This window comes from Natrix helvetica, assembly GCF_964273705.1.
Source record: "Natrix helvetica genome assembly, chromosome: 1".
NCBI lineage: Eukaryota > Metazoa > Chordata > Lepidosauria > Squamata > Natricidae > Natrix > Natrix helvetica.
Genome location: NC_138548.1, coordinates 295,353,062 through 295,380,216, shown reverse-complemented (window position 1 = coordinate 295,380,216; position 27,155 = coordinate 295,353,062). Strand labels below are relative to the sequence as shown.

At 38.1% G+C, this 27,155-nt stretch overlaps 1 protein-coding gene across 1 annotated transcript; it reads right to left on the bottom strand.

Moving 5' to 3' along the window:
- Positions 1-3,045: 3,045 nt before the first annotated feature.
- Positions 3,046-27,155, bottom strand: RBM5 (RNA binding motif protein 5). Its single transcript, XM_081935111.1, has 25 exons — positions 27,000-27,155; positions 26,234-26,288; positions 22,834-23,044; positions 22,254-22,415; positions 21,281-21,350; positions 20,767-20,840; positions 18,698-18,781; positions 16,148-16,208; positions 15,931-15,996; positions 15,054-15,214; positions 14,558-14,655; positions 14,045-14,132; positions 13,382-13,459; positions 12,028-12,091; positions 11,580-11,671; positions 11,092-11,170; positions 10,588-10,679; positions 9,984-10,145; positions 9,427-9,573; positions 9,270-9,341; positions 8,933-9,112; positions 8,267-8,341; positions 4,613-4,710; positions 4,401-4,530; positions 3,046-3,677 (listed from the first exon to the last, which is right to left on the bottom strand). Exons 2-25 carry the CDS (start codon positions 26,248-26,250, stop codon positions 3,552-3,554), a joined length of 2,487 nt encoding a protein of 828 aa, XP_081791237.1. The 5' UTR covers positions 26,251-26,288; positions 27,000-27,155; the 3' UTR covers positions 3,046-3,551.

Here is a 27,155-nt window from a genome sequence, read left to right as displayed (position 1 = left end):
TAAATCTGACATTTGAGAGATAAGGGAAGCCAGGGTTATACATGTGGTGCTGTTCTAATCTTCTGATGCCACCTATGGGTTGAATAAGAAAACATTAACAATTCCTAATCCAAAGAAGTGGAAATTGGGTTTTGAAAGCGAGAAGCTGTGATGAACCAGGACTTCATGGACTTTGAAAGTTGTGACACTATATTCTTAGAGGCACAAGCTGAAGAGGTTATATTTTTAATACTACTTGTATGCCCACAATAACTGGAAACTTAAATTCCCATGGAACCAGCGATTCATCTACCGTATGAAAACCTTGCATGCATTTGCAAATTTCTGAAGCAGCAAATCTGCTCAGCGGATCAGATCCCATTTTCATTGTAGAGCAGCAGTTCCCAGCCGGCAGCTGCAGGGGAAGTTTTGCACACACAACCCCATCCCATGCATACGCAAATGACTGTGTGTGCTCACCTGCCACTTGCGCAGGCGGCCCAGTTCCCAATGGGTCGGGGACAAATACTGGGACCTCTGTTTTAAAGTATAAAACACTGCAAACATTTGGCACTGTGGAACAGTATTTATGGACCAGCTTTTACAGAGTGTATGTTTTGCTTTATTGTGATTCATGGCAAAAATGGATTTTGGGAAGAACAATAATTGCAAATTGTCTATAAATTGCCTTAAAGCAATCTTACTCAAGTCGATTCAGGGAGCCAATGGATGAAAGCTATTCCTAAAAGGCATTACTGGAGTTACACTGCCATCTAGTGGGGATTATGTGTTAATTCTGTACAAGAGCCAATTCTGTCGTTTTGATAATTTAAAACATGCATTTGTGACCGCTATGTAGATTCTAAACTATTCTATGTTTTTTTTCAACTTGACAAGGAGCAGCCCAAAACTAATAACCTCATCATTGTTGCTGCTCAGTCATGTTCTCAATGCCATTGCCTTTTCCATAGACAATTCATTGCAAATATCTTGTACCACAGGTTCTTACTCAGTTTTTGAAATGGGTTGGAACATAATTTGCAACTTCCTTTAAATGCATCAAATTTATGGCTGAATGCCAGGCCAATCAAGGCATGAACTACAGTAACAAACTTGAAGGGCTCAATTCTTGACACCTTAAAACCATGGAGGTGAAAAATCTTTCAGCAGTATTGAAACATTTGGTTTTAGGTTGGCACACATGCAGAGGCACACCAGCAAGCTGAAAAATTTCTAAGGCCCTAGTCTGGCAAATCATCCAATTAAACATAATTCACTAAACACACATGCATTCAAATGGCATGAAGAATGCCACTGAAGGCTAAATAATCTTCTCTATTTTTATTTCCCTTCTTCCCTAGGGAATTCCTGGTAATTCCTGTAATGCTTCTTAGCAGCACAGCCAAGCGTGCCCAATTCCATTATTGAGTTTATGCCTTCAGATTCAGCCTTGGTTTCTGGTTGCAGTTTGTGTATTTGAACATGGATCAAGCTAATAGTTACTTCTTGTTAATACAAATATGCAGAAAAGCTGAAATCCCAATTCAGAAGCAATTCCTATATACCTTAAATTAATTATTAGCTAGTTCGACTGCATAAAGTTCAGGGGGGGATAGTAAGTACCAATTACCCAGAGCAATATTTAAGTAAGAGTTTATCATTTTCTTCCTTAATATATTAGGATTTGGAAAGTAAAGAAACACTAAGTAAATAAATAAAATGAAACTTTCATTTCATTTTATAAACCTGAAATGGTGATGTTCTATAGAAAAATATTTGCATGTTTAATTCTAGGTCATCAAAGTAGTATAAGCAAAGTACTTCTGATGCTTTGGTGTGTGCTGGAACATCAAGGTCCACTCAAATTTTAATATAACTAGACAAGATACGCAGGTTTCCTTTCTCCCACATTACTCAGAATTACTGTATTTTTTGGAGTATAAGATGCACCAAGGTTTTGAAGAATTAAAGTAAGTTTTTCCACTTTGCAAACCTCCCAAAACGGGCCCGTTTCTCCCCCCCCCCCCAAAAGGGCATGAATAGCCCTTAGGAAGATTGTAGAGTGTTCCGGGGTGGGGTGGGGGGAATAGCAAAAAACGGGCCCGTTTTTCACAAAAAAAGGGTATGCATAGCCTTATGGAGGCTTATAGAGTGCTCCTGGGAGCTAGGGGGGGGGGGGGCAAAATTGAGGAAAAAACGGCCGGGTTTTTGCTTATTTCTGTCCTCCTCAGCTCCTAGGAACTCTCTAAAAGTCTCCATAAGGCTTTGCAAGGCCATTTTGGTGAAGGGAGGGGAAAAAATGCTGTATTCAGTGTATAAGACGCACCCAGATTTTCAGCCTCCTTTTGGAGGGAAACGGGTGCGTCTTATACTCTGAAAAATACGGTACTCAGAACCTACCTTGTGCATATCATGAAGCCCTTTGCATTCCTAAACAGGCTCAATACTGGAACAGAGCTTTTCCTTTTACTACAGATGCTACCTAGAGTAAAATTATTGAAGTATCATTCTCCCCTCTCCCAAAAGAATAAAAACCATCATTCAGAAGCCAAGAGGCTTTCCCCCTTCTGATAGAAAAATAAATGGTAATTTTCTTTATTATAGCACAGTAATCCCTTCTAGCAATTGTGTCTGGAAGTACCACACTATCTCCAAGAGTGGGGATTTCATAGAGCACTCCAGCTCAGACTCAATGAACATCCTAAAGAAATGCTGTCCTAAATTATCATCCTCTCCCAGGAGGCTGTAATGCTGTGCTAAGCAGATTCAACCTATTTGACAATCCTACATCTAATTTTTCTACGGAGAAAGCAAATGTACCACAAAATCCCACACAGCTCAGAGGAAATAGTCTGCTACATCTGCTATTATCGTCTCTACATATAATTTTTCTATGATTAAAGTTTCTATCTAGTTTCATTGGTCCAGCCCTGTAATTTGTTGCACACTTCTCCACTGCTGATGAAGACCAAAGCAGTTCCCACTCATTTCTGATTTTCTACTTATGATTAATTTAAGCTTATTTAGTCCACATCACAAAATAACCCACGTTCCTTATAAAGAAAATAAGCTTAGTTCAGGCTTTATTTCTTTTTAAAAGAAGTCCAGACTGGCATCTAGAATCAAAATCTTCAAAAAATCTATACAAATACATATTTTACAAAATGTACAGGAAACTTTGCCAAAATTGAGAAACAATACAAAGTAAGCAGAGAACAGCAGTGTCAAATCATATTAACACTTCCTTAACTGCTCCACAGGACAGAAGTGGTTTTTAGAATACACAAAACTCTGAACACAACACATTAATTTACACTATTTACATAAATATATAAAGATGCAGTATATCTTCTTTTTAACTTGTTGGTGTTCTTCCAACATGAAGCCACAGTGCTTTGCATTCTATGATCTATCATGTACCAAGAGAAGCAGTGCATGCTGGAAGGAAAAGAAAAATTAAAATAGAAGTGATTCCAACCCACAACCTATATACTGCAGTTCCTCCAAGGCCTTCAAGGTTTTAACAGTCAGTTTGGAAGAGTGAAATCTTATGTCTCCAATATGGACAAAACTTATTCCATTTCGGTGAATCGGGCAAACATAGCTTTCCGTACGGCATCTTTGTATGAGTCAGCTGTAGAAACCCCGTAAGAACTACCTTTTGCTCCTAGCCCAGCTCCCCTCATTCTTACTTGAGCCTGCAAAAGAAAATAGAACAATTCAATTCAAAGAACAATTGCATTTCAAGCTTCAAGACATCAATGTTCGAAGAAAGCATTATTTAGAGTAACTAGCATCTATTTTTCAACATTTAAGATCTTGCTAGGTCAATGTCTTCCTGTCTATGGTGCGGAGACATGCGTGGTTGCAAAAGCTAGCTTCTGATCTAGGCAAAAATAAACTAAATTGAACACTATCTTGCCAAATAGAGAAAATCAAATTCTACTGGCAGTTAGTTGTGTCACAGCACGTACAAGTGCTATATTGCCAGAGGTTTTGGCACATTGTGGCAATCTAGAGGAAAAAAATAAACAGGAACCACTGTCCTAACAGCGCATTTAATGTGTGGATTTTAATCAAGTATCTGGACTTAGAAATCACATTACTGTCGAGATTCCTAAAAATGGTATGAGGGAACAAATCAAAAGTACACTCAGAGAAAACTAGATTCTAGATAAAGTAAATAATAGATAAAGTAATTTTTCTAGTTTTCATGGGAATTTAAAAAAAAACATTTCCATTAAATTATAAGACAATCTTCCAGTACTGGTGGCAGTCAAACAGTCTGGCTGCTGCTGGTAGCACTCAAAGCCAACAGAACCTTTTTTTTTTTTTACTGTTTAGCAAAATGTTTCAAAATCTCCATTTTCTAAAATTTAGCACAGAATAAATTCAGTGTCACTATATAGATTTATGCTCACCTCAATTGGGGCTGTGATGCCTTGACATTTCCTTCCTAATCCTGACCCTTCTCTCCACCCCATGGCCTGCAGCATTTTGTTGCCAATATTGCTATGGTCAATGCCATCTTTTGTGGGCTGTTCATAATTCCTGTAGATAAGCAATAAATAGTTAACTCTTAAAAAGATCAGGGAAAAATATTGCAACAATAATTATAGTATTGAATACATACACAGTGCCTGCATCAAATGCTTTTTTCCGCTTTGGTTCTGGTGGCTCTGGGATACCATATTTCTCACGTCTTTCAGCTGCTCTGTCTCTGTATTTCATCTGAAAGATAAATTCCATTATCACATATTGTTATCCTATTGCTTTGAGGCAAGGAAAACATACTGATAACTGAAGAGGAAAAAGACCACTCAGTAACATTTACTAATAGAAGGAAGCTATTCTGCTGCCACTTGAGCAGGTGATTTTCAGTAGTAAGATTTGTTGCCTAATTGTTTGTTGTTAAAAACAGCACTAAACGGCTGTATTAGAACATTTTGAACACAGCAAACAAAAAAATGTTTATTCACTGTACACTGTAGACTAGAGCAACCACATACCAGCTTTTGATTAAATAGTTCATCTAACATCTATACCACAAAATTTATTTATTTATTTATTTATTTATTATTCATATTTATAGACCGCCCCCTCTCCCGAAAGGGACTCGGGGCGGTGTACAGTCACTAAAATACGTTATAAAATACATACAAAACAGTTAAATAATTAAATACGTAGGTGGAGGAGGTTGCAAGACTGTACATAGAATAATAAATATTAAATATAGTATATAGTGTATTAAAAACTTTTTAAAACCCCAAACCCAATTAAAATGAATAAATCCCCGGGAGGTAGAACTAAGAAAGTGCCAGGCCAGCTGATTGAAATAGGTGAGTCTTTAACTTTTGCCGGAAGGAACGGAGGTCGGTGGTAGTTCGAATGTCAGGGGGGAGGTCATTCCAGAGGGTTGGGCCCATCACAGAGAAGGATCTACTCCTAGGTGTCGCCCGCTGGCATTGACTAGCAGACGGCACCAGGAGGAGCCCCTCTCTGTGTGAGCGGATAGGTCGCAGGGACGTGTGTGGTAGGATGCGATCCTGCAGGTAACTAGGTCCACTGCCATGGAGCGCTTTAAAGATGGTGATCAATACCTTGAAACGCACCCGAAAGGCCACAGGTAGCCAGTGCAGCTCGCGCAGGAGAGGTGTTACGTGGGAGTAACGTGTACTTCCCATAATAACCCGCGCGGCTGTGTTCTGAACTAGCTGCAGTCTCCGGACGCGTCCCAAGGGAAGCCCCATGTAGAGAGCATTGCAGTAGTCCAGGCGAGACGTCACCAGCGCATGAGTGACCGTGCGCAGGGCACTCCGGTCCAGTAGGGGGCGCAATTGGCGCACCAGGCGAACCTGGTGGAACGCCCCCCTTGCCACGGCTGCCACATGGTCCTCCATTGACAGCCGGGCATCAAGGAGGACGCCCAAATTGCGCGCCCGCTCCACAGGGGACAATTGTTCGCCCCCTATGGCCAGCGATGGAGTCAGCTGGCTGAACCGAGGCGCCGGTAACCACAGCCACTCGGTCTTGGAGGGGTTGAGTTTAAGTCTGTTGTCCCCCATCCAGACCCCGACGGCTTCCAAACACCGGGACATCACTTCGACAGCCTCGTTGGGGTGGTTTGGGGTTGAAATATACAGCTGAGTATCATCAGCGTAAAGATGGTACTCAACCCCAAAACCACGGATGATCTCACCCAGCGGCTTCACATATGCGTTGAACAGGAGAGGCGAGAGGACCGACCCCTGTGGCACCCCACAAGTGAGTGGCCTCAGGGACGATCTCTGCCCCCCTGTCAACACACATTGCTTCCGGTCGGAGAGGTAGGAGCCGAACCACCGCAAAACGGTGCCTCCGACTCCCATCCCCTCCAACCGGCGCAATAGGATACCATGGTCGATGGTATCAAAAGCCGCCGAGAGGTCTAATAGGACCAGGATAGAGGAGCAACCCCTATCTCTGGCCCTCCAGAGATCATCGACCAACGCGACCAAGGCTGTCTCAGTGCTGTGCCCGGGTCGGAAGCCGGACTGGCGTGGGTCTAGATAGTCGGATTCGTCTAGGTGTCGCGGGAGCTGCTGCGCCACCACATTCTCGACAACCTTCGCCAGAAAGGGGAGGTTGGAGACTGGACGATAGTTAGCTAGCTCCATTGGGTCGAGCGCAGGCCTCTTGAGCAAGGGTCTCACCACCGCCTCTTTCAAGGCGGTTGGTAAGTATCCCTCACTCAGTGAGGCGCTCACCAGGCCCAGGAGCCAGCCTCGTGTCACCTCCCAGGCTGCCAGTACCAGCCAGGAGGGGCACGGGTCCGTTAAACAAGTGGTGGGTCGCAGCCGTCCACGCAGCCTGTCCAAATCCTCGGGGGCAACAGAGTCAAACTCCTCCCAGAATGGTCCCTCAAGACTCGCTGTTGGCGGCTCGTCTGGTCCACTGACGGAGGTCCACCCGCTCCGGATCTGATCGATTTTGTCCTGAAGATATTCCCCAAACTCCTCTGCTCTACCCTGTAAGGGTGTCTCCCGCGCCCCCTGCGATAAGAGGGAGCGAGTCACCCTAAACAGGGCGGCAGGGCGGTTATCCGCGGACGCAATAAGAGCAGCACAATGTCTACGTTTGGCCGCTCTTATTGCCACAAGGTAAGTCCGCAAATAGGCTCTTACCTGTGTTCGGTCAGATTCGGAGCGCGAGGATCTCCACCTGCTCTCTAGACGTCTCCTGTGGCGCTTCATCACCCTGAGCTCCTCAGTGAACCAAGGAGCCCGGGTGGGTCGATGCCGCAGGAGAGGTCGCAACGGCGCAACCCGGTCCAAGGCCCCAGTCGTCGCCCTATTCCAGGCAGTCACTAGGTCCTCGGAACGGGAGCGGGACAAGGCTACAGGTATTGGCCCAAGCTCCGTCAGGAATCTATCAGATTCCATCAGGTGCCTGGGGCGGTACCAGTTTAGAGAGTCTGGTTCCGCCTCCTCGCGGTGGGGGATAGCGCCAGGGAAGTCCAGCCGGAGGGATGAGTGGTCTGACCATGACAGGGGCGTGATAACTAAATCCCCTATTCCCAGATCACTCGTCCACTGTTCAGATACAAAAATGAGGTCCAGTGTGTGGCCCCCTTCGTGAGTGGGGCCCTGCACTAATTGGGTCAGGTCCATGGCCGTCATGGAAGCCATGAACTCCCGAGCCACCTCGGAAGCCGCTCCCGTTGACGGCAAGTTGAAGTCCCCCATGACCAGAAGTCTGGGAGTCTCAACTGCCGTCGCTGAGATTAGCTCGAGGAGCTCGGGCAGGGCTGCTGATGCATAGCGAGGAGCCAAGTATACAATCAGCAAGCCCCACTGCCTCCCTGGGCCCCAACTCACACCAAGGGACTCACACCCGGGTATCTGAGGAACAGTGAACTCCCTCGGCTCTAAACATTCCCGCATAACCACCGCCACCCCACCACCCTTACCCAGGGCCCGAGGCTGATGGAATGCTCGAAAACCCGGTGGGCACATTTCCACGAGGGGTAAACCACCTTCGTGGCCCAACCAGGTCTCCGTTATCCCTGCAAGGTCTAGCTCCCCCTCTGAGAAATAGCAGAATACATGGCAATATTATCTTCTCTGTATCCCAATCAATGTCTAGTAGCTCTAAACGTCACAGGCAAGAAATCTTTCTTCTATGTATTTCATGTTTTAAGTTTCAGCTCTGAGTGTTTGTTTTTCAAACCTATGAACTGTAGCGAAGTTTGTATGATGCTTATGCTTTGAACATCAATCTTTGCATTTATGCTCTTTACAGTACTAACCTCTCTCTCACGCATTTCCAAGGCTTCAAGTTCTTGCTCAGATAGCCTAGATCTTCTGTAAATGTCCATGTTTTGCTAGACAAAGAATATAATCAATGAAAATGATAATTAAAACTGATTTAGGTGGCTAGTAATATGCTTAACCTTTCTGATGCAGAGTACGCAGACAAAAAACTTTTATTATAAATAACGTAAAGTAAATAGTCAAGATCATTAATCCCTATCTATCTATTTAGCAATGTTTCTTTACTGGCACAATAGAAAAATTACCACTGGTCACATGTGTAGACTTGTGGGGGTTGCACTCAAGGATTTCCAGAGCTGCAAGCAGACCAGGGCCTCATATTGTGCATTTATAACATTCTCTCCATTCTATAAATGTTGCTTGTTCTTTTTACATATTGAAGAAAAGGGCGGGGACTTGTCCAGGCAGTGTTCGAGAATCGAAAGTGATTGAACACCAGAAAAAACACTATCATCATTACTACTATATTCTGGCTGCCTAGTTGCTGAAAAAGCTGCACACAAATTTAAGTCGTATATACACCAATAGATACAAAGACACAAGCAAGCTCAGAGAGCACCAAAGACCCCTCATTTCAACCCTGAGCTACAAATATTCTCCTTCAATGGTATTAGACATATTGATTTGAAATAGGACGTTACCTTATGGAGATCAGAAAGCTGCTGATGCCTAACGAGAGCTTCCTTGTTGGGAAACTGTCTTCTACATAACAAACATGCTAACTTTTTCCAATCCGTTAACTTTTCTTCCTCATTCTCCAATCTCTCTAAGAAGTCTTCTTCATTGTCGCTATCCCCACTGTAAGCAGCCACCAAACCACGCTGTAAAATAACATTGAACAATTTTAGTCAATACATTACTAAAAGGGCAACAGGAGGTAAGTACTTGACTTCTTCAAGAACAACACAATGTAGGGATTCCCTTTTTAAACGACGTTTAAAAAATCACAAAAGTGAATGTAGATTTCTGTACACTCACTTTCAGAGGATTGTCATCATCACCATTCTTTATCACTTCTGTTATTATTTGTTGCCTCTCAGACAAAGTGCCCTAGAAAAAGAAGAAACCAGTAAATCCAAAATCTTCATATGATGGATTTCTTTTGTATTCCTTGAGCTAGCAGTCAACATTTTACCTTTTTCTCAAAGAGAGCAAAACCAGCATCTGCTGCTGCAGATTCTCTTCTTTCTTCTTCTCTTGCATTTAGGGGCTGAAAGCTGTTCTTGAAGTTCTCCTTCTGCTTGTTTAAGCTCTTAGCCCAACGCTCCATGTCTTTAGCAATCTGAACAGGAAGAATTCAGTTAATTCACACTGTGTGTATAGTAAAACCAAAGTTAACATTTCCACTCCATATATTTCTTTTTCTGCCATCATAGCATTTTAGGTTATTTCCAAAAATGCTCTTTGTACATTATCTGGTGAAAAGACATATATTTGAAAACATCTTCCATAGTGAACTTTCAACCAATGGTTAGAAATTAAAACTATTTTTCTCAGTTCAAACAGTACAATCTAGCAACTAAATAACAATGTCACTATTTTCTAGCTCCTCATTCATTGCTTCTCTTTTACACAAATTTTCTCTTCCTATATTTTATACCACTTAGCTTTCCATGGGACTCATATATAAAATGAGTAGCCATTAATATCAAACAGAATATTGGACTTAGTAGCTTTCATTTTAATTATCACCTGTTGAGCTGTTTTACTCTTGGGTTTCTCTTTCTTCTCTTTTCCTTCTTTACCCGAAGGTGCATTATTTTGCTGATATGATGTACCTTCTGCGGCAGGCATGTAAGTCTCTTTTTCACCATCCCAGTACAGATACTGTTGTGTAACAGCATTGTAATAATACTGAAAGAAAAAGCAAACTATTTATCTTTCATGCTGAATAAAATACATTTTCTTAAATTGAAATGAAGTTGTTATATTAAGAATGTAATTTGTAGCCATATCTGCACATAAATTGCTACATGAATTTGTATTATCTCTACACAGCTATAGATTAGTTCCAACAATATTCAAAAAAAATTGATGCTAAAGCCTACTATAGTTAAAATCACACTGCATTTTTGAAAAAAAAATGTATTTTTGTGATTCAGTACAGCAAACAAACATGTCAGAATACATTGTTTCATGTATTTTAAACTGGCTGTCCAAAAGCAATACCAGATATGTAAATTAGATTCTCACTGTTACTTGATCAGTATAATGCAACATATTAACATTTCTCAACTGTCTGCATTTCCAACTCAAGACTACTTTTACACAAGAAAAAATAAGGAAAATTGTATACCTGAGAATTTGGGTCATAATACAATCCAGTTATAGGATCATAGTAGAAACCTGATGATTCATCATACTGATATGTTGAAGTGTCTGGAACGGCTGCAAGTTCAATGGATAAATAACCTAGATTAAATTATTGTTTTTCTAAAAAACCAAACATGTTATTTTGAATTCAAGAATATGGGGAGATGTAACTAGTACACTAGGCACAGTAATAGATACTGATCTAAATGTAGGACAAAGAAAACACTGCCTTAGAATTTTGCTGATTAGTGAAACAAATAAGCAATTTCTTTTACTTCATCCCTAAAATGTCTACTTCAGTTTTAAGAAGTAATTTAATCCTATCACCGTCCCATACTTTCCCCAATCCTTCAGAGAGTAAGAGTTACACCTTCTGGATTTATATCTCAGGAAAACAATAAATTGACTGTAATAAATACTGATTGGTAACAGAAGCAATAGTTATTTTCCACTATCCAATGCTTCATCTAGAAGTAGTTAATCTCACCATACTTGGTGCCAGGAACTATACCAGTTGGAGAACTGGATGAAACTTGAGAACTAGTACTTGGCTGTGCAGCTTGTGTCTGCAGAAAGAAATATCATAAACTTAGAAAACCATAGCATTTATTCAAAAATACATACATTTTATTCAAGACATGTTATACTCAGAACAAGCAATTTATGTTTATGTGTTATTCAGACATATTGACACGTATTGACGGAAAATTATACTAAGATCAATAAACAGCTCCTAAGAAGGCCAGTTTTGCACATACAAGACCCACAGTTCAATTTCCACTCAATTACTATCCCAGGCAAGTCAATACATCTTAATCCACAAATCAATACCTATGCAACCGAATAGACAATGGGTATAATTTGAATAGTGCTAAAATTAAGATGAATACTCATTAAAATAATTTCACCTTGTATTCATGCAATGAAGCTCTACACTAAACCAATATTTTTACAATAGAAGACAACATAATTTACCGGTGTATCAGCTGAAGTGGTTTGTTGGTTATACAACTGTGGACTCTGGGCAACAACAACAGCTGTAGTTGTACCAGCAGTACCTGGACCACCTGCCAAAAGAAAGTTAATTGGATATTCCATGAAAATCTCAAAATCTAGAATACTGATAGAACTCGTTGGAATGCCTTGATAATAACAGTAATAACAAATTTAAAATATTAGCAATTTCATTTCCTGGGGGAGGATTACTATTAACTATTATTGAATACCTGCCAAAATACTTCATGCAAACTATTAAAATTAATTCAAGTCCCTTAGTTGGGGTTTACGTAAAAGATAAATGTTGCTCAAAAGACACTCATGACAATCTATCAATTTACTACTCAAGCCAGAGTTCAATCAAGCCAATTAAGATGCTCATAAAAAATTATGAAAAAGTATTTCTGTGACACAGAGGAAAAATTACCAGAAGTTGTAGTTGTATCTGTGTCCAATGTTCCTGCTTGATTCTGGTAAAATTGCTGATAATCCTGTGAACATCAGACAATGGGTTATGGTAAGATTACTGTTTCATGATACGGATCCTTTATGGAATGGGGAAAACCCTCACCCCCAAAAGATCAGTTACACAGGAGTTAAAGAGAAAAAACAAAAGTCAATCTATCCATCTAGGGAGAGGGCATCAAACAGAGCCCAGGAAAATCAAATGACGAACAACCAATCAAAATAATCTTTCTAACGTGAGCTTTTAAAGTATGTTTTATCCTTTTCTCTCTCTCGTGAGAAAATTTGACTCAAAACATGCAAGCACCCCTCAATTTCCAGAGATGTGAGAACTGGAGATACAAGAAATATACAGCAACTTAAGAACTACTGTAATGGAGGTTCAAATTAGAAATTTATTTCTATTTCCTAAAAGTGACAGCACTAGTATCTATCTTATAGTGTTTCCCCAAGTGGTATGGAAAGGTAGAAAAATATTTTAAATGGCAATCTCCTGCAGCACCCCTCAAAGGAGGTCAGAGGCTTAATCCCCGGGCATGTATGTGCAAGCACATCCAATGAAGAATTCAAATCAGGAGAACAGGAGGATAGTTTCCCTCCTCCAATCTGTTATTTTGAAGTTAAAAGGATGACTATCATAAAGAAGGCTTTTTTAGTTGTGACATGGACATATAAATCGATATAAATTCACCAAGTACCAATATCGCATTTATTTCAGGGCCGGGCTAAGAAATCGTCATCTTACCTTTTACATTTCTATCATTTCAGCTTATTTTTGTTGTTCATCTAGTATAGCTTATTTTGACTGGCTTTTATACTGCATTTTTTCATGCTGACTTTGTACTGCTCCTTGTTAGTTGCTTTATAATGCACTATTGTGTATTTTAATAGTTAATACATTTCTTCTGTATTAGTTCTGTATTAATAGTTAGTACATTTACTTTGCCTCATCTGCCCAAATTTTCAAATGTCATATAGTTTATGGTCCAATCTTCCTGAGAGGTAATTTAAAGCATACAAATATCTGTGGAGATTCTCAGTCATCCAGGTAATGGTTGTCCCGAAGATGCTTTTTCAAGTGGCAACAGGACTTTCTGATTTTTCTTTGAAGACGATTCACTTCTCATCCAAGAAGCTTCTTCAGCTCTTCCACATCATCCAGTCAGAGCTGAAGAAGCTTCTTGGATGAGAAGCAAAACTTCTTCAAAGAAAAAACAGAAAGTCCAGTTGCCTATTGAAAAAGTACCTTTAAAGCGTGAAGAACACTTTCCTCCCAAGAACTTCAAATCTTCGTTTCTAATACTATTTACACATACCTGAGTGTACTGATTGTAACCATCCTGCCCAAGTTGAAGGTAGTTGAAATCAACAGAGCCACCCTCTCCACTCTGAGGCTATAAATTAAAGAAAGTGATTAAATAGTAAATAGAGCAAAGTGATTGTTCACATGAATGCCGATATCAGTTCTGAAATCTTGCCTTACATTAGCATAGAAATTCCCAAGTTTCTAAGGTGGGCACATTTTTTTAATTTTGAGAACATGGTCAACATAAAGCCTTCAAGACATTCATCTCTTATCCATTAAAAGGCAAATTGTTGAGGCTTTTCTCTAAAAACCCAGTCTCTCTAGATGCTGCGATCTCAATATAGCACTTTTATTTCCTTTTCCTTGATATATTTATAAAACAAGCACTGAGTTACAACCCATTATCATTTTTATTCATTAAAATGAGATGCATTCATATTCAAAGAATTGATGGATATAATGTCCCTGAGTGACATGGATAGTTTTAGACGTAGGAGGAATGAAAGAAATTTTATGTTTGATCACTGTTTTATAGCAAGCTAACTCAAGACGTAACTTTTGAAAATTAAAATGCAACCAAATAGAGCCCGTGGGGCCTGCAAGGCCAAGAGAAGTATCAGTAGATACTATACTGTAGACTTAGTAATCAGCAATTTTAAAAGCTAATTCCTACCTGGGTTGATGACCACTGAGCAGCAGCAATGGCTGTGCTAGCAACAGAGAAAGCACTGACACGATTGCCATCTGGGAGAAGCAAATCCCTGAAAAAGAAAAAGACTGTTATGTCTATTTCATAGGCAATATTACTAGAAATTACCGAGGAGCTTCAAAAACAAAATTACAAGCAAATTACAATGTGCCTCAACTGTTGATAAAAGAATTGCATCAGTTTCCTCACTGTATTTTCTGGAAATTAGAATAGTACTATACATAATAAGAAGATAAATTGAATATTTTTTATTCCATTACTTATCCAAATAAATGCTTAACTCCAAACATTTAGCTGAATTTAAATGCTAAGAAATATGACATATTTTAATGAGTACACACACAGAAAGATATAAAGCGTGTTTTCTTTGTAAAGCTTATTCATTAAAATTGATAGTTAAGCAATAAAGCAGCAATATAAATTTCTAATTGTACTGCATTTGAACATTTGAAAGACAACTTTAATAGTATAACTCACTTTCTAGCACTTTTTGCAAAATCCACACCAATTGTTTTGCCATCTATTTTCAGAGGTGGCTGAAGACTCTGCAAAATCTGCAACAGCTGAGAAGCATCCTAGGAAAAGTAATCATTGGTATGAGACAAAGTTTAAATTGTTATATACAACCATTGTCAAAAAGGATTTATAAGAAAAAAATTCAACTACCAAAACTTCATAAGGAAAAAACCCAGTACAATACATTTATTCATTACATTCAGGTAAGATTTTGTACAAAGGGAATTCAGAGCTTGACATTAAAAAACACATATCAGGATATTAACAATGTTATGGTCATAAATTAATAATTATTACCTATTAAATCATGTACATATTTTTATCAGGAAGATAAATCTGAAGTTATTTGATTTTATTACTTATGCAAATAAAAAAGGTTCTACACGTCTAAACTGAACTTGAATGTTAGGAAATATATACAAAATTTAATACTGACATACAATAAAATATACCTCACCATGGCTGAAGACAACTGTACAAAAGCAAAGCCTCGATTCTGCTGGGTCTGTTTGTCTTTAATAAGGCGGATATTATTTACTGCCAGTGAAGCATATGGTGATAGAGCTGTCATGATTGATTCCACTACTGTATGAGGAGCTATATTTCTCAGAATAAGTGCTGTGGGAAGATCAAGATATGGTTATCACTTCTTCATCTACGGTACAATAACAAAGAACAGACATACATAAAAGTCTATAATGCATTATTATAAGTAAATCAAGGAAAAACTACATATTTATGAAATTCTGAAAAAGACCAGAGATGTATTGATATAATGCAGCTATGTATGTTAGATTATATACCATAATTCATGCTGGCACAACCCTTTCCACACTTCCCAAAGCAGGAGTAGGGAAGGACAATCATTTCAGTTTATTTAAAATTTTAAAACAGTTCACATGTAATTCTTTTTAAGGTAAATAAAGATGCTGCAATAAACAGTAAATACTAAATACTAAAACTATAAGGAAGGACTATCTGGCGCAGCTGCTGATGAAAGAGGAACAAGAGCAATGCTGGGAAGAAATGAAAAAAAGGAACCCCAAAATTTGACAATAAAAGCTGATCAAAAGAGAAAAGCAGAGGAAAAAAGATGTTAACTGCAGAATCCAGGCTGAAGAGAGGATAAAAAGTCTCAATGTGCTTCATAGAAAGGAAAACATCATACTTCCCATACTTTGTCAGGTTACTCATTTCTCCAGCAGCTTTAACTTGATTTTTACCTCTTGTGAATTTGAGTTGTAAATACCCCACCCCCACCCCCATGATTTCTGCATAACACAGAAACATACCTCTGCTAACCTATTTTTACAATACAATAAGAATTAACTTACTATCACAGTAGTAATCCACAGACTGAACAGCTTCTGGTCCTCCAGGTGGCACTTCCTGTTCTGAATCTTCATTGCAAAACAGGTGGAAAAACAAGCTTAATAATCAAGAAATGTGTGTTATGACATCAATAGACCTCTACCATGTCAGAAATGGAATTACATGCAGTTCAATTGTGAAATAAAAATGTTTAATATAACTTATTCAAACAGAACTTACCAAATTTATCTGCTCCACAACGGAAGCATTTTAGTCGCCTCCTGAAGTTGTAAAGGCAGCACTAACAAATAAACAAACCCATTACATTTTAGATTATACACCTGATCAAACATTCTGTAGGATAGACCATACCTATAACATTTTTCTAAAAAAAAACCATGATGGTAGTTTCATGTCATTACTGAATAAAACTATTAATATCAATTTATTACCCAGCAAGAAATTACAATAATGGTAACACATTTGGAACTTAGAAGAGTTTGCTTTGCACCCATGAACTTGATGATTAATTCAACTCCACTCTTATCCAGGACAATAGAAAGAGTAGTTAAATAAAATTAATATCAAACATTATGATTTCTGGGAATGCTTTAGTACCTGGAGCTACAGTTTTAAGCATTAAGTTCTGCATATTTTTAAGGTCTTCACTGTTCAGGAAGCATTCTAAGATATGAGAAATGGTGCTACAAAACTATTTTATTTCTAAATCCAATACTCTGAACAAACATGTTCAGTATTAAAATTTCTGCATGAATGGAAGAATGTAATGACTTTTTAAAAATCTCCCAAGGTATTATTGAGTCTGTTTTAATTACCAGACCTTAAATATTAAATGAAGACAAGATAGTGAGGAAGGAGAATTAAGAACTGTTCTATTTAAGAGCCTTGTTTCTTTTAAGCTTGGAATATAAAGAGGATATAAAAGGAATATAAAGAGAGCAGTAACATCGGAGGGAAAAGAAGTTACACTGCCACTTGGAGGTTGGAGGTTGAGTTCTGGAAATATTTTTCTCTCTCTTTTCTTTGATCATTTTGACCTAGCACTTCAAAGGTTTTAGCTTGCAAAGAGATAAGATGGGTTGTTTATGCAGGTGCCATTTGGATGTCTCTTTGGCAGCGAGAGAAGTGAAAAACAAAGCTTTGTTTTCCAACTAGAGTGGCAGTGTTTATAAATTGGACAATGACACAATACCAAGAAGAAACCATAACATTACAACAGATTATGTTTGATATTCAAAAATTATAAAAAACATCAGAGAGAATTGAGAAGAAATTGGAAAATATAGATGGTAATATAGCAAAATTTGATGAAATTGAAGATAGCCAGCTAATGGAAAAAATGGAGGTTAGTCTCAAAAACCCAAGGGAAAAATGAACAAAGAGACAAGATAACTGTGGATATTGACAGTGATCTGTGCATGGTTGGAAATGGAAAGAATGGAACATGGAAAAAGAAGAGATGGAAAGGAGCTCTACCCCAGATTTCAAGGTATAGGAGAAAAAAGAGAAGAATTGATGGATTTGAGAGGAACTTTGACAAAAGGACTACTGATAACCAAAGATAAGCTGATTAAAGAAGCTGATGGAGGGTTTTGATAATTTGTAAGACATGCAACAAGCAACAAGATGCGAAGGGAAGTCCACACAAAGTTAATTAAGCAAATAACCAGAAGATTAATCCCACATAAGGCAAAAGAAATAAGACTGTACTACTACTGGAAAGACACAGGTTGAGACATGAAAACTATTAACAAAATACTAGCTAAATAGTTAAAATTTAGCATGCCCAGGGTCATTGTGACCGTGCCTATGAAATTGAGTAAAATAAATAGACAAAGGGAAAACAACTTATCCCTACTGCCTATTCATCTACAAAAAAATATTCATACAGGGTGGGAAGGCCAGGGCAATGCCTCGAAAGGATTGGCAGGACACTGGGAGGGGGGGGGAAGGGAAGGTGCAAGACGAAAAGTGCATTAACACCCAAGATAAATGGCAGGGCAGAGCACAAGCACAGGGAGGCTGGTGTGTGGATGACATAGTAGGAGTGGAGGAAGACCAGGGGATGGATGATGTGGCAAGGAAAGCCAAGGGTGAATGGCACAGCACTAGTGTAGGAAGGCAGGAAGAAATTACAACAGCCAACTTGTGACTCTGTCTGCCAGCTTCCCAATTGATTTTGCTTGTAAAATGTCAGGAAAAAAGGTACTTCAAAAGCCAATTTTAAGTATCTTGTTTAGCACCATTGCACCATCAGTTAATGAACAAACTATTGGTAAGTAGAGGTTACCTGCAGGCAAATTTACAGCAATTATTTTCTTTCCTTGTCCTGTTTGTCTGAGATTCCCAAATACATGTGCATTATAGATACTAAAGTCTGCTAGAGTTTTCAAACTGCCAACTATTACTTGTTTGCTTTTTGAGTGCTAAAGACAAGCTATACACGAGTATGTAGATCAAGAAGATTCTTTGTCAATATACTGAAGTGCGTTTTTACTGTAAAATATATCTCCTATAGTAATGATCACAATGGCTATTTCCACATTAATATACGTGTTGTTATTAAACACTTCTTTTGAGCAGTTCTTATAAATTGCTTCATACTAAGCTTTTAAATATTATTTGAAGTTCAGATATTTTATCCATTAGTAGAAGTGAATAGTATGAGAATGGCTAATCACAATGGAATCTGTTAAAATACATTGAGGGAGATGGGCAGTTAGTAATAAAATGTATGTGTGTTAAAAATGCCTTTGTAAACTACCATACCTTGTTACAAAGCCAGTCTTCAAATTTAGGTCTGGGGTTGCTGTAATGCATTGCAATTTGTTTCCCTTGAACCAACAGTTTTTTCTGCAAAAAAAGCACATTTAGTTATTCCAGTATCACAGAACATGTGTCGATTTTCCCATGGTAGAGCACACTTCGGAGGATTCAGTGCTCATGAACTAAATGGACAAGATATGGGGAGGATGCAGAGAACCAACCACCGCCTCCTACACTCTGCCCATCCAATCCTGCAGGACATGGGCAGTAAGAAAATGGGATGTGCAGTGAAAGCAAACAGAATCAGGGAAGGTTGATCAAGCTGCCAAAACTAAGTGCTGACATGGAACCAGGAAGTGTCTCTAAGGAGATCGAGATTCTTAAAGACATAGCAAAACACTGCTTTAAAATATTAAGTGACTGCTTCACTTCTTTCCCCAGGACTAGAATTTTATAACTTCAAAACATATGAATTGTTTTCAGTTGTTTTCTTCATGATGTGCCCTTGAAAGTAAAATAATTCTTGTCAAGATGACCTTATACTTCTAAGAAGCTAAATTGAAAGTCAGGAACTGAACACATGTTCAGCATAACTGTTTTCTGTCTAACTTGTGGTATAAAAAAGCTACCGTGCAAATAGGAAGAAAAGATACAATACCCTAATATTTAATAACCAAATTCAACTGTCATTGACTTTTTCCCAGTACAGTAACAATTTGTTTTGCTTTTGGTTCATACTTAGCAGAGTACTGGGTAAACTACTTAAACGTATAGAAAGAAGCCAAGTTTCTGAATTTTAAATTTTGTTCCTGAATATTCAAAACCTGTATCCCCTCTAAATCCTTTACAGCTCTTCAGAGAGATGCACCTTTAAATGTGTCCAGGGGTTGTGTATGTTGACGAAACAATGATCTAATCTTAAAATAAGTGCTGACTTCAATAAGTCAAATTCTAATAGAAATAGTAAGAGCTTAAAAAGATTGAACAGGCCTATGGTGCAAATTTTTATGTTTTATTGCTACACTAGGAAAATGAGAAAATGGCCCAAAACTGGAATATGCACACAAAAAAATATGTTGGCATATTTACAATATATGTTTGTCTGACAATTAACAGCAACAGGGCCAATAGGGAGGCTCAACTATTTTTTCCCTAACACTAGCGTGGTTATGTTGGAGTGGATTTGAAACAGGATTCGAGATGAAAATTGACACAGCTTTGTATATATTAAAATTATGATTTCATAATTTGCTACCCTAATTTGTCCAGGTATTCATTCATGGACCACAATTATGTGCTATATAAATCATACAGAACACCTTTTGCATGAAACAATTGGTTATTCCTTCAATTTAATTGTTGGCCACAATATGAACTTAAGAGACAGTGTCCAAACATTTAATAATAAAAAATAGCTGCAAAATTCACATTAAAATCTTTTCTAGATTTTATAATAAAACAACTAGTTTTTCTCCTTGTATTTTTAATTTGATCTAGAAGCACAGTTCTAGCTTGACAGCAATGCAGTAAAATGGTAGTTATGCTATTAACTGCTGAATTAAAATACCAATATATTAGCATCTTGGAAATAATACATTTTACTGCCTTAACAGTTTCTATGTTTCTTGTTTTGATTATTCATAGTCATTTTAAAAGCACTCCAATGCTTTTTAGAAACATTACTTGTTAAGTCATACTGAAAATGTTTTTCCGGTTAGTTATCTCTACATAATCTGTAAATTTAGTTTTATAGCTATTGATAGCATACATCAGAAAAGTCTTTCTAGCTCAATACATAATAGGTTTTTTTAAAAAATAAGTCAAAGATCAATCAATTTAAATATTTTTTGAGATAGCAAACCTTTTATAGAAGGTAAATGGTCCAACTGTATTTTGGGGTAACACTATGAAATCTTAGAAAAAAAATTAATATATACAAAGCATTTCATTTTAAGGAAGTTATGATTTTTAAATCAAACCACTCCTTCATTCAGTTTTATTTATTCCTTTTTAAAAACTGTACAGACTTGTTCCATGTTCAGGAATTATCTAGACTTTGTGAGTGAAGCAACCTGATTGGCTTCCATCCAGCTGGTAGCATCTTGAAAGTGATAAAACTCCACGAAGGCGAAACCACGGCTTACACCTAGAGACAGCATTCAGATATAGACGGGATACTTGTGTTAGTCAGTTCCTTTAAAACAGGTGAATCTCTCTCCAACTGCTTCATTACTTCATGACAAAGCAGTTTTATAAATGCGACGTCAACTCTGAATTTGCTTCTTGTTTTGCCATGGCAAGGAAACCAAGCTGCATTAATAGGCTACTTGAACAAGATAGATAACCATGCAATGGATTACTAAGATTTAAGAATCAAATTTATGGTGTTACTTACCGACATGTTTAAATATATATAAAAACTGAAGGCTTCTTCCACTACCTATAGCCTTTCAAAAGGCTAAATTCCTTATCCATGGCAAACCTTTCATTTTGTTTTGTACTTGCAGGTGAAGGGGACTTTTGGAAAATGTTTTAGGCCTGGGGAAGAGGAAGGCTGTGCCAAAAAATTAAGGTTAATGCACTCACCTGTCTTTCGCTTCATCAATCTCACATCTGCAGGCCGAGGGCCTTCACAGGATTCAATGATCTCTCGTATCTATATGCAATTTTAATAATACCATTAGTGTTCACAAGCTAATTAAAACCAGAGAAGGAAAACAAGTCTAGTATTAACGACTTCCAAAATTTATACTTATTCTAACTAACTTAGAATCTGAGTTAAGAGTAATCAAAAGATTTCAGAACTAAAATAATCTAGAAATCCTTAGGAAATAAAATTTGTTATGTTATTGTTTATATGGTTCAAATTCCAATCATCAGCTATTATGTACCATGCTAAGTGAACAAGTTTAGTATAGTGATTAAGGAATTAGACTAGAAACCCCATGACCATGAGTTCTAGTCCAACCTTAACCATGAAATCAATTGTGTAACCTTGGGCCAGTCTACTTTTTCAAGTCGTAGGAAGCTGGCAGTTTCTCAGAAACTTCATCAATACTACAGGCAGTTCAGGAACTCTAAAGGGGTGGGGGGGAGGAATCACATGTTGTTCATCAAGTTCTAAGATATTTCGAAACAGCGATTTTAGATTTTGACCATATAAACTAGATGAATAAATACATTCTAGAATTTATGATGCAATGCTCTTCTTCTGAATTCTAATTCACAGCTGCCAAAATAAAAACTTCTAAAATGAGGAATTCTGTGAAAATAATTGGGTGATGGAGGACTATATTAGGAGTCACACAAAGGATTTCAACAAAACTCTTCCTTTTAATCAGGAGGAATAGCTACCAGCAAGTCTTCAATTTTGGGGAGGAGAGAAGAAGAATACTTCCTAACTGCAAACCAACTGGATACAAGGCACTACTTCAAAAAAAATAATTGTTATAAACACTCACTTCTGAAATGTGAAACAATATTAAGACACTTTCAGTGCTGTAGGCTCTTTAAGATTATGCAAATTAAAATGTTTAAGTTAACATAAAATGTTACTTACATCATAGTCTGTAACAGTAATAGGGAGCCCACGCAACATGATGGTTTTGCTTTCTTTTTCATCATTTATGTCATTTCTATAATCATGTTCTCCATAGTCTCCATCAGAATGATAACCATCTTCTGATTTATCACTATTACGTCGTTCCCGTTCACGCTCTCTCTGTCAAGTAAACACAGCAATTATGAAAGTGGTCACATAGTACTGCAAAATTAACTTCATTAATTTTAATTTTAAAAATTAAAGATTTAAATGTCATTGTAACATTATTCATACAATCAGACTAATGTTATAATTAGAAAATATTGTTCCAGTCTACAATGTTCTGTAAATATTTTCTATGGTTAATTTAAATATAAAATTTTGACAATCTCATTTCTATACAAGTAGTAAAGACTCCCTGAAATAAAACATGATTGCTGCATGAAACATATCTGTGTAGTCTACTTGACACAAAGAAATAGTTTCATTACTGCTTTCTGGTTAAATCCAACCAAGAAATATACAATTGATAAATTTAGCAAAAGAATACTACGTACTTATTTAACAAAATCAAAAATACAGTAATCAGCTATCTCACCTCAGGGCTGTCATAATCTCTCCCGTCATAATCTCGGCCATCATAATCCCGACTATCATAATCCCGATAATCATCGTATCTGTCATTTCTACGCTCCTCACTAGATCTTTTATAGTCAGAATCCCGACGACGGCTTCTGGAATCCCGTTCATCTCGATCTTCTCTATCTATAATAGATCCATATCTTCCACTCCTTTCAGTTCTGCTCACTCTGCATACAGAGTTTATAAAGTCAAATTATTCAGAAACTGCAACATCCATGCTAAGATTGTATAATAAAAACCAGTACTGTATGGTATAAGGCAGTGGTCGGCAAGCCGCGGCTCGCGAGCCACAAGCGGCTCTTTACACATTTTAATGCGGCTCTTCTGTGTGCCGTATTATTATCCTCCCTAATCATTGTGGATCGAAAAGAAAAAAGGGAAAGTGGCGCTTGTTTTGAAGCGCCCGCTCCCCTCCCTCCTCTCGGGCACTTCAAAACAAGCGCCTCTTTCCCTTTTTTCTTTTCAATCCACAATGATTAGGGAGGATCCTGAAGTCGGGCGGGGACGAGAAGCGAGGAGGCAGAAAAAGAAACGCAGGCTAAGGAGCTTCCCCCCCGCCCCCTCCCAGCAAAAATCTAACCGGGGAGCCGGGCAGGCAGTAGCAAATTAGCCGATCACGCCGCGTGATCAGCTAATTTGCTACTGCCCGCCGGCTCTCTGATAAGATTTTTGCGGGGGGGGGGGGGGGAGAAGCTCCTTGCCTCCGTCTCTTTTTCTCCCTCCTCGCTTCCTGGGGCTCCACCAATGGGGGAGCAAGGCCCGCCCAGCGCCAGGCTTTGGGCTAACACAGAGGTCTGCAAAGTTGCTGTTTTAAGACTGGTGGACTTCAATTCTCAGAATTCTGGGAGTTGAAGTCCACCAGTCTTAAGAGCCAATTTTGCAGATCCCTGGGCTAATATGATTGATGCCCTTGGTGGACTTCAATTCTCAGAATTCTGGGAGTTGAAGTCCATAAGTCTTCAAGCTGTCAGGTTTGAAGACTCCTTGGGGTTTTTTTCCTAAAGGGTTAGGGATGCAAGGATCTTGTAACTTGACAGCTTTAAGACTTGCGTGCTTCAAATGCCAGAGTTTATTGAAACTAAAAACAGTGTACCATCCTATGTATTTTCGGTTTTAAAAGTGTGGCTTTCAAAATAAATTTCAATCGTGGTTTTGGCGAGATTTGGCTCAGTTGAAAAAAAAGGTTGCCCACCACTGGTATAAGGAAATCCCATGTAGTTGGAAATGCTTTCCATTTTTGGAGTATTTAATTATACTTTGCATGCATTTCTTTTCTTCTAAAAATCCTGTGAATCTTAGTCAAGAGAATTGGGTTTTTATATTACATTAAATTATACTCTGATTTAATATTTCAAAGAATAAAATTATCATGGTACAAATGTTTGGCCTACAGAATGGAATTGAACATTATCATTTGACTTTCTCCAACTGACATTACATTCTTCAGGGGCTCTTTTTAATAAGAGCACGAGTTAATGAAAGAGTAAGCCAAGGTTGCACTCTTACTGTCATGTCATAGGCAAAAAACAGGTGGAGATAAAGAAAAGGTAAGCACAGGTCAAAATGGAGAATTATTTTGAATTAGAATAAAAACTGATACTTGCTAAGTAGGTACATTTAATTTTTTTTATACTGGGCCAAGTAAAGTCATATACTTTTTCAGAACCTGTCAATTGCACAATTGTATACTGTATTTTACAGGAAGTGTTTAGCTTTCAAACTACCAAATGTGAAAACAATGCATATTATACAAGTATATGCATCAGAAATGAGCCGTAAGACAACAGCTTGAGAATCTATTTTGCCATAGCTTTTACCACAATGACTTTATTTGTATTAATTACTGATTTCATTAGTAATTGAATAGGATTTTTAAGATACTCAAAAAAAATATTTCCTTGGCCAATTTTTCTAGAGTCAAAATAGTTAAAAGCACTCTTCATAGATTATTAGTTCATTTGTTGTCATTTCCTTCCTAAAATACCTTTATTAGTACCTGTGATATAAAAGCTTTACTCATATTTATTAATGGTTATGCTCAAAAGGTATTAGTGTTCCAAACTGCTGTGTCAGGAGCTTGGGTGAATAAATTTGAAAAATAAAATCCCAAATGAGTCTTGCCATGTATTTCACTGAATATCTCAGAACTCATTTCCCAATATCATAAGTCTATTATGTTGAAATAGCATTATTTGGACAAAATATCAATGAACAAACTAATCCTAGAAAAAACTCAAAATGGTTTTGTTCATATCCTTTTACACTAGTTTCATATAATTCTCATACTTTCATAGATCCTTGTTAAATATGTGGCTGTGAAATTAAATCTATCATTTTCTGTTACAAAGTAAGCTACAGGTAGACCTTGACTTATGATTCATTTAGTGACTATTCAAAGTTATAATGGCACTGAGTGACTTATAAACATTTTCCACATTCATAACCACTGCAGCATCCCCATGGGCATGTAATTAAAATACAGACACTAGGTAACTGGCATGTATTTATAACAGTAGCTGTGTCCTAGAGCCATATGACTTTGGCCACCTTTGGCCTCCTTTTGACAATTTTGGCCACCTTTTGACAAGCAATGTCAATGAGGAAGTCAGAGTCACTTGTTAGTAACTTAATAACTGTAGTGATTCACTCAACAACCATTACAAGAAGGGTGGTAAAATAAGGCAAAACTCACTTAGCTGTCCTGGCAACAGAAATTTCGGGTTCAATTGTGGTTGTAAATTGAGGCCTATCTGTACATACAGCCAGCATTTCAATTGGTACGAAAAATGCATCAATTTATCCATAACAGTATTCCATGTTATCTTATTTACTCCAATGTACAGATTATCAGTTATTTGTTCTCTTCACCTTTTGAGAGGTAGACATCCCTGACATATGGCCCGAAAGTATAAAAAGCTTTCATTTCTTGGTTTATTAAAAATATTTTATCCCTTCCCTACTCCTAGCTCAATGATCCGAGAGAGAGAAAATAACATAAGGGCTCAGATTGAGAAGAGTTAACACTCATCATTTCAATGGGACTCATGAAAGAAACTATTCACTGAAGTGGCTTCTTTCAGATTAAGTAGGAAATAGGCAGGACACTTATGCTTTTCTCTTCCAGCATTTAATTAATTCTGAGCTCCTGAACAAGGCTAGAATATTTGAAGGATTAGCACTGTAATCCGTCCAAAGTCACCTCGTGGTGTGATGGGAGGCAAAGAAATTTAATAAAAATGAAACAAATAAACACTGCAGTGCAAATCAGAACATCAATACTGAACTATAAGGTTCTAATTTTATTTACCAGCCTGCCTTCAAGATATAATCTGAACATTTAAATCAGTATTACATACCGTTTGTCGGAACCCATCCTCTTGTCTTCAATTCTTGATTAATTAGAATATCAATCTAGAAGTTTGTTAAAAAAAATCAATGCATAATTCTTCACATAAGCTTATGAAAAAAACGCCCCTATAACACTGCATATGCTAGCTAAACATGGCCGTCCGTATTTTAAGCCTATGCGGTCTCTACGAAGAAAAAAAAGCATAGTCGATGAAACAAATTGCCTAGAAAGCAAATCCAGATATGCTCAAGGTCTATTTAAGGGGCAGAATCTACTCACATAAAAATAGACATTGAGTAAATTAACAGCGAAACAGCCTGTGTTATTACTTTCTGCTCAAGGTGCAGGGGGCGTTTAATGGTAGCCGATTCTCCTCAACCTCTGTCAAAATATATAAAACCAAGGCGCCTACAAAGACTGATAACTGGGAAGACGAATATGCGACTCGGAAAGCAGATATGCCCACTTAGCTTCCCAAGCCCCGAATAAAAGATGCGCAAATCGCCCCACCGACGACTCATCCCTATTGATCAGATCGACCAATGGCGGGACCCCGCCCTCTGCAGAAAGTGGACCGCGGGCCTCCTTTGAAGCGCCTGGGGCTTCTCCGAAATGGCTTTTTCTAAAGGCTCCAAAGCGAATTAACAATCCACTTGCCTTTTTAAGAGCAAATTTATCGCCATCTTTTTGTCAAACACCCAAAATACGGATTCCTTACAACCTTTGTACTGAATAGCCTTTCTCACGTCATAAGATTCAGGTTCGGTACTCACCGTGAAGAGAATAACGACTCGCCGCCAACGCAGCAGCCTCAAAACTACAACCAAAAAGCGCCACCGTTTCTCACAAGGGCTACAAAATGGCGACAGCGTCGAGCTCACCGTCTTCTACCCACAATTCTCAGCACCTGCTACCTCCTCCTTCGACTC